At 54.6% G+C, this 7,656-nt stretch overlaps 1 protein-coding gene across 1 annotated transcript; it reads left to right on the forward strand.

The window, feature by feature from the left end:
* The first annotated feature begins 4,324 nt into the window (after positions 1–4,324).
* A4GNT (alpha-1,4-N-acetylglucosaminyltransferase) lies at positions 4,325–7,100 on the forward strand. The gene is made up of 3 exons (XM_057382258.1): positions 4,325–4,456; positions 5,111–5,560; positions 6,489–7,100. The coding sequence occupies exons 1-3, from the start codon at positions 4,340–4,342 to the stop codon at positions 7,098–7,100; spliced, it is 1,179 nt and encodes a 392-aa protein (XP_057238241.1). The 5' UTR covers positions 4,325–4,339.
* The last annotated feature ends 556 nt before the right edge of the window (positions 7,101–7,656 follow it).

Genomic DNA, 7,656 nt, shown 5'->3' on the forward strand with positions numbered 1-7,656 from the left:
GAGCTGGCCCCCAGCGAATGGCAACGCCCCGGAATATTCGCGGYTGTGCTTTTGGTGCATCGCACGCTGCGGAGGGGATGAGCTGAGAGGGGTTTTTGGCGGTTTCTAAGCATTGGTGGTGGAGAGAGGTGGGGTTTTGGGTGGGAAAGGGGGGTTTCGCTATGTTTGGGTGTGGGCAGCACGTGGTGCTGCCGGCACCCCTTGGCTGGAGGAAGCTTCCAGCTCGCCTGSCATTTCTGATATACAACTTGGCCAAAATGCAGGAAAGGAAAAAGAGAAGGAGGGCTGCAAAGACCCTCATTTCTGTGCACCAGGGGTCACATCCCAGCTGGATGCTGCGGTGTCCTCACATGGGCTGGGCAGCTCTGGACCAGGGGATGCACCCGGCAGCTCGGGATGATGCGCCTCCATCTCTCCCTGACAAATTCTCCCTTAGAAATCCTGTTCCAGCATAGGATGGCCACCGGAGCTCATATCCACGGTCAGGGAGGCTCAGGGGAGGACTTTTCCAATCTGAGTTGGGTTCTATCAATCCTGCAGTGCCCCGCTGGTGCTCCTGTACCCCTCAAAGATCCCACCGGGGCCGGGTTGTAGGGTCAGGGAACATCCCCACCCGCCTGGGCCAGCACGGGAGCCTGTCAGGCGGCCGGGTGCGGACGTGCAGGGCTATTTGGGACGTGTTTGTGTAGGAAACCCTTCTGTTGCCTTCCTTGGAAGTACCCAGTGCACCCATCCCATTCAGCGAAATTCTCCTTTGCCCTACAACAACCCCTGTAGGTGCGGATCTGAACACAAAGGCTGAATGCGCCTCAAACCAAGCCCGAAAGGCGCCTTTTCCCAGTCCCACCCATCCTTTGTGACGCTGGCAGAGCGGCGGGGCTCACCTTTGGTCMCCGGAGCACCTCGCACTGCCCACTGCGGGCACAGCACAGCCCCAGCCCGGCCTTATCAGCGCAGCCGGGCCATGCGGAGCGCAGAGCCGCTGCCGAGCGAGCCATGAGGCTGCTCCGAGCCCTGCCAGGGCACGACACGGCGGCGAGGCAGAGCAGCTCCCGGGGCTCGGCATCGCCTGCGGAACCTTCCCAGCGAGGCTTCCCCGCCGCCGGCGCAGCTCGCCCGCTCCTGGCAGCCCGCGGGTGAGTTCTGAGTTCTGCGCCCTATGCGAACCTGTTGAGCTGGGAAATGGGAAGGCGGGTGTGGCACGGMGCGGTGAGAAGCCCCTTCGTTTGCATCAGATAGGCTGCATTAATTAATTCATTAATCCGWCACGAATCCGCTAAGTCCTGGCGCAGGTTTTCCATCGGAAAGCGCTTTCCGAGAGTACCCGGTGCTCGATCCGTGGGGAATTTGGGTCTGAGGCGTGTGAACGAGAATTACTAACTCGATTGCAACCGTAATTTCCTCAAGCAGATCCCGTAAGGACACAAAAATGCTCCCGTGTGTGGTCAGGCTGTTCGTGCGGAAATCAGGGACTGCCCGGGGTTATTCCCAGAATCAGGGCGGGTGCACCCCAAAAAAAAACCCCGCCGGGCCTCGGGGATGGAGGTGTCTGCTTTGAATCCCGAGGGATTCCAGAAGCTGTGAGAATGCGGATTCAGTGGGGTTTGCCAGAGGACTGCGAGATGTGCGATATTTACCTGTGGTACAGGAACTGCACTTTGTGTTGCGGCTGACTCGCTTTGGAGGGTCTAAAACTGAAATCAGGGCTAGGCTTAAGGGCTGGGCAAACTGCCACCTGCGGGTGCTGGCATTTTTTATTGTTAATTCATTTTTTAAAAATAAATTTTATTTATATATTTTAAAAAATCCTTTAGGATTTTGCTCAAGCTAAGCCCGAGTCCTTGCGGGGCCGGTGATGCCCCTGGGCCGTCCCAGGGAGTTCYCTTCAGTCACAGCAGGGACTCTGGGGGTATCATATAGGACTGCCAGCACCCCAGCATGATCACTGCCCTTCTTTGGTGGCATTTTCTGTAAAAATCCCGCCGTATTCCTAGCACTTCACCTCGAGGAGTTATCACAGGCATCCGTAGTAATGTCCCTGGTAGCCTCCCAGCCGTTCTCATCCCGCACTTGTAACACGGAAATTGCCCCGAGAAAAGAAATCTCTTCACAAGATGGGCCATCAAGGCAGCAGCCGCATCCCGGAATGGTCCCACTCAGCAGGGTAATCTATTCAATGGCCGCGATTTATTTTTAACATTCGGCTCCGCAGTCCTTTTAACTCGAGCAGGGAAGGGAACATTGCGATAACAGCAGCCTCCGGGTCAAATGTGATGAGAATTCGTAACTCGCCACACAGGGGTTTTGGAGAAGCGACCAAGCAAAACAATTTCCCGGAATGAGCCGATGCAGATTCGTGTTTCTCTTCACSATGTCGTGCGCAGAGCAGGGAGGTGCTGGAGTGGCTCCTCATTCTCTGCCCACAATTTGCAAATAAAATGCCTCCCGRACTGTTTCAAATCGAAAGGAGTTTGCTGGGCTGCTCGTAAAGACCTGAGCCATCAGATCTGCCGGCCATCAAAGGAGAAATATGAATCCAGTAATGGGAATGTCCCGATGGTCCCAACTCTAATCAAAGCCAAGCCGAGGGTTTCTGCTTCAGGAGAGTGGCATCAAGATTTAAAAAGCAGCAGAGTGGCTCCAGTCCCTGGCTGGCACTGGAGCAGCAGCAGGAATGGTTTCCAGGGGCTTGGAGTGACAGGACAGGGGGGAATGGCTTTAACTGCCACAGRTTGGATGGGATAYTRGGAAGGAATTGTTCCCTGTGAGGGTGGGCAGGCCCTGGCACAGGGTGCCCAGAGAAGCTGTGGCTGCCCCTGGATCCCTGGCAGAGTTGGACAGGGCTTGGARCAGCSTGGGACAGTGGAAGGTGTCCCTGCCTGAGGGGTACAGGAGCACCATTGGATCACCCACCTGAGATTCCTGGAAGGATACCCCCAAACCTTCCTGCCCTGGASTCTGAGAGGTGTGAACTCCTGTGGAAGGGGGTTGAAATGAGRTGGGCTCTATGATCCCTTCCAACTCCCMARAAAAACCAAAACCRACCTAAAACCCTGGCCAAGATGAGATTRGTGACAGAGTTACCARGGAGCAACATTTTCTTTCTGTTTTYAAATGACSGGARTAAATSAACTGCACCTGTSTGAGAGCRAGGCAGGTGGGGAAGGAGRGAGKGAATTTTGGAGATTRAGCACTGTAGTTCATTTTAACCYCAGTGCTGGTGTYTCCYGAGCCCTGTGGGGCTGGGCAGTGGGCAGGTTGCCCCACCTGAGCAGCACGGGGCAGCACACGCTGCCTTATCTGCAGGCTCGGCAAYGCAGCCTTTCCAAACCGCGGCTGTTTGCTCTTCATTCCCTTTCTTCCGTTCCAATCCCCTATCTGCAGGGAGGCCCTGGGTGCTGCCACTCACAGCAGAGAGAAACTGGGAATGGGACTGGAAAAATTAACAGGGAATTATATGGAATCCCAGAATGGTTTGGGTGGGAGGGGAACTTAGAGCCCATCCAGTGCCACCCCTGCTGCRGGCAGGGAMAATTTCCACTGTCCCAGGGTGYTCCAGCCTGACTTTGGACATTTCCAGGGATCCAGGGGCAGTCACAGCTTCTCTGGGCACCCTTCTCTCACCACCCTCACAGGGAACAATTCCTTCCCAATATCCYGTGCTGTCCTGGGAACYCAGGATATGATGAGAAGCYCTGTGCTGCTGGAATGGAAAATAACCCAAATCTGTTATACAGCACGGGAAGCAGCACTGATGGGAACAGCCACTGCTTTAATATTTAATTTGATGAGATCCAGCTCTAGGAAATGGATTGGGAGCTGCCACAGCTCCAAGCGCGAGCCTGGCGCTGGCAGGGAATTTCTACGGGGTTTGCTCCACTCCGGAGTTATCAGCATTCTGGAAGGAATGYGGCTCATTAATTATCCCAGCACACAGAGCTGTGTTTCCTGCCATTCCCTTCAATCAATCACRCTCTGGACACTTCCAGGGCCGCTCAGACATTGGGTTGTCAGTCCAAGTGTGTCCCCTCTGGTGGACCCTGGCTCCCAATCCCAGCAGAGCCACTCAGGTGACATTTCAGGAGGGAATTCCCTTGTGCCAGAGTCCAGTGCAGATAATTCCATCCTGCCTTGCACCAGCAGGGAGTCCCTGGGGCTGTATGGCCCCAAATCCCAGTGGGATTGGGAGGGAGGAGCAGGGCCAGGCACAAGATAGGTCTCACCAAACCTYGTTTGTCCTTTTAGGTGGCTCCCACAGCGTTTTTGGGACTGAGATTGAGTCGGAAGCAGAGCTGGTTTTCCCCTTGCTCCATCCTCCCGCCTCCAGAAATCCCTTTGCATGCTCCAGACGGTTTGGGTGTCCTCGCCAGGGAGCTGGGCTTTGCAGGAGCCCAGCTGCCACCGCCAGGGCAAGAGAAGGAGCTGGAAATGTAGATTTGTCAGGACCATAATCCAGGTAGGTCCTAATKCTTTCTTTGCCTGAAACCATCCACTTCCTACCCTTGCATCTGGTCCATCACAAGGCTCCATCCCTGCAGGACCCACATCCCTCAGATTCCTCAGGGCTGAAGTGTGAGCAGAAGGGATGGGYTGGGGAAAAGCCTCTGCCATGCTGATGTTCTCAGTGTGGTGACACACCCCAAGCTGTGATCACCCACTCCTCCTGGGACACTCACAGCCCCCTTGGACCCTTCACTCCTTGGGCACGTTGGGCTTCACAGATTCCCCCGGACAAGCGCTGCTGGAATGGCTCTGCAGGGCTCAGGAACAGTTTCCTGCCCCAGGGGTGGCCTTGGAGCTGCTTGCCTTGGCTTGGTGACCATTCTCGCCGTGGTCTCCCTGCCAAAATCTCTGCCTGCACCATGGGTCACAGCTGCCCATCCCTTCTGCACAACCTCTCCTGGTTCCCCCTGCCTGGCTGGGGGTGAGCAGGTGGGACCCCAGAGCTTCATCCCACAGGGAAGAGCCCTCTGTGCCCTTAGAGGGATTGTCACCAGGCTTGTCATCAAACTGCCATCMCCTTCCACCATCCAAAGCCACATCCCTCCCTTTCCCAGTCCCTTTGAGCAATAACTGCCATCTCCTGTCGCTGTTCCTCATCTCCCCTCAGCATCCATGTCGGAGGCACGCCCCCAAACGCTCCAGGAAAGCAAGAATGTTGAGGAAAATCCAGATATGCCTCTGTTTCTGCTTCGTCTCGGGCATTTTGTACGAGATCTCCCTGCTGTCCGGCTGCGTCTCCTCCTACCTGCCCATGGCCCAGCAGTACCTGACGCCTGAGCAGGTGCTGAACCTCGGCAAGAGCATCATTTTCCTGGAGACCACGGAGCGCCTGGAGCCGCCCCCGCTGGTGTCGTGCTCCGTGGAATCCGCTGCCCGGATCTACCGGGACAGRCCCATCATCCTCTTCTTGAGGGGACTCACCAACGAGACAGCCTTGGACCTCAACACCAGCTACACGGCATTCTCCCTCCTGTCTTCCATGAAGAACGTCTTCATTTTCCCTCTCCAGATGGAAACCGTCTTCCAGGAGACCCCTCTGCTCCAGTGGTACAACCAGGTGAGCGTTAAAACAAGGGGAAAACAGGAAAATTGTTACAGATAGGGGTGGGAAAAGGCTTTAAAAAGAGTGAGGAAGGCAGGACTATGTGAAATTAGTGACTTTTATTGTTTCAGTTGGGAATAGATTAATTTTGGCCGCGTTCTGCCGTGTATTCMTCTCTCAGTTTATGGAATACGTGATCGGCGTTTTCCCCCTTATCTGGGGAATGGGGTTTTTTGGCAAAGGGAACACGAGTAAAAATTGATTGCAGACGTGTTTTGAGAAAACAGCCTTAATAATCTCCCCCAACAGAAGCTGGTTGTACAAAATGTGCTGCCTGAGCACTTGTTAGAGCCGCCTCAYTCTGACGGAGCCCACGGGAGATAAGAGATAGGGCAGAGATTTCAAGTTCTGTAACAGCAACACGCAAAGCCAAGGTGGGATCTGCTGAGCTCCACCCTGAAAAAAGTTCCTGGCAAACTGCCCTCGAGCAGCTTTGGTCAAATTGCTTGGGCAGAGCAGGCAGATTTCCTCCAAACTCTTTCTTCTCTGGAGAAAAGACTGCTCCAAAAGCCAACAAACACCGATGAAAAGCCTGGTTCAAAGAGCTGGGAGGGGGCCAGGAGGGAGTGTGTTAAGTGGGTTGTGTCCCACTGAAATAGCAGRGAATGACTCATGGTGGTGTTGGGTTAACGCTGTAGGTGCTGTTGAACCACTCGGGAAATGTTCCTGCTTTCCTTTGTGTTAAGGAAGCGTTCCCTGCTCCGGTTCCTTCCCTAATCCCAATAAAATCCCAATAAAATCCCAGGCAAATCCCAATAAAATCCCAGTCAAATCCCAATAAAATCCCAATAAAATCCCAGTCAAATGTCAGTGCCGTTTGCAGCTGTGCAGGAGTGGGTTTATGGTGCCGTTCCCTGCCCATCTCACCTCTCCCACCCCGCAGGTGGTCCCGGAGCAGGAGAAGAACTGGGTTCACGTCAGCTCKGACGCCAGCAGACTGGCGCTCATCTGGAAGTACGGCGGCATCTACATGGACACGGACGTCATCTCCATCCGGCCCATCCCCCAGGAGAGTTTCCTGGCGGCGCAGAAATCCCGCTTCTCCAGCAACGGCATCTTCGGCTTCCCCGCCCGCCACAAGTTYGTCTGGGACTGCATGGAGAACTTCGTCCTCAAGTACAACGGCAACATCTGGGGCAACCAGGGCCCCTTTCTCATGACCAGGATGCTCAAGACCCTCTGCAACCTCACAGATTTCCAGGGCACCGAGGACCACAGCTGCCAGAACATCTCCTTCCTCAACCCKCAGCGTTTCTACCCCATCCCGTACCCGGCCTGGAGCCGCTACTACCAGGTGTGGGACAAAAGCCCCAATTTCAACCACTCCTACGCGCTGCACCTGTGGAACTTCATGAACCGCAACCGCAAGGTGGTGGTGGCCGGCAGCAACACCCTGGCTGAGAAACTCTACAAAACCTACTGCCCCAGCACCTACGAGGACCTGATCCAGAATGCCAAGCACAGGGAGCCCCCAGGCTCTGAGGATGTTGAGTGACACGGAGTAAAGAGGACAGGGGTGATCTTTGCAAACACAATCCCCGCTCTGTCAGTGTCTGGCTTTGTAGGAGAAAGAAAGGACTTTCCATAACCAYCATCCCCATTCCCTTGGGATGCTGACAGTGGTGGTGGGTATCCRTGGGACGTGGCCTCCAAGGACACCTTTGCCTCGGTTCTGTGTCCTGAGAGGTGCTCATGAACCAAACCTTTCCAAACCCAACAGACTTTCAGCCTTCTCATGAGCTTCTCCAAGGAAAGAATTCCTAAAGAGAGGCACGGCCTCCCAGGAGGGATGTTATCTCTTCACCTCCTGGCACTTCTGGCAGCTTCCTAYGTCAGAAAAGTTGGAAACACAGCAGGTTTTGGACTGAAGCCTCCGAGGCAAAAGAAGAGAAGCCCAAAGCAGTGCCTTTTCCTGGTGTTTTCTTTACGTGGACTTTATACCCTACGTTTTTGAGAGGGACTTTGGTGCGAGTGAAAATAAAAGAGTTCATAAACCACCACTCCTCTGAGCTCGCCTCTTCCTGAAAAATKAGTCACATTTTCCAAAGGTT

This window comes from Malurus melanocephalus, unplaced genomic scaffold, assembly GCF_030028575.1.
Source record: "Malurus melanocephalus ecotype Western Australia unplaced genomic scaffold, MMel_1.1 scaffold_559, whole genome shotgun sequence".
Lineage (NCBI taxonomy): Eukaryota > Metazoa > Chordata > Aves > Passeriformes > Maluridae > Malurus > Malurus melanocephalus.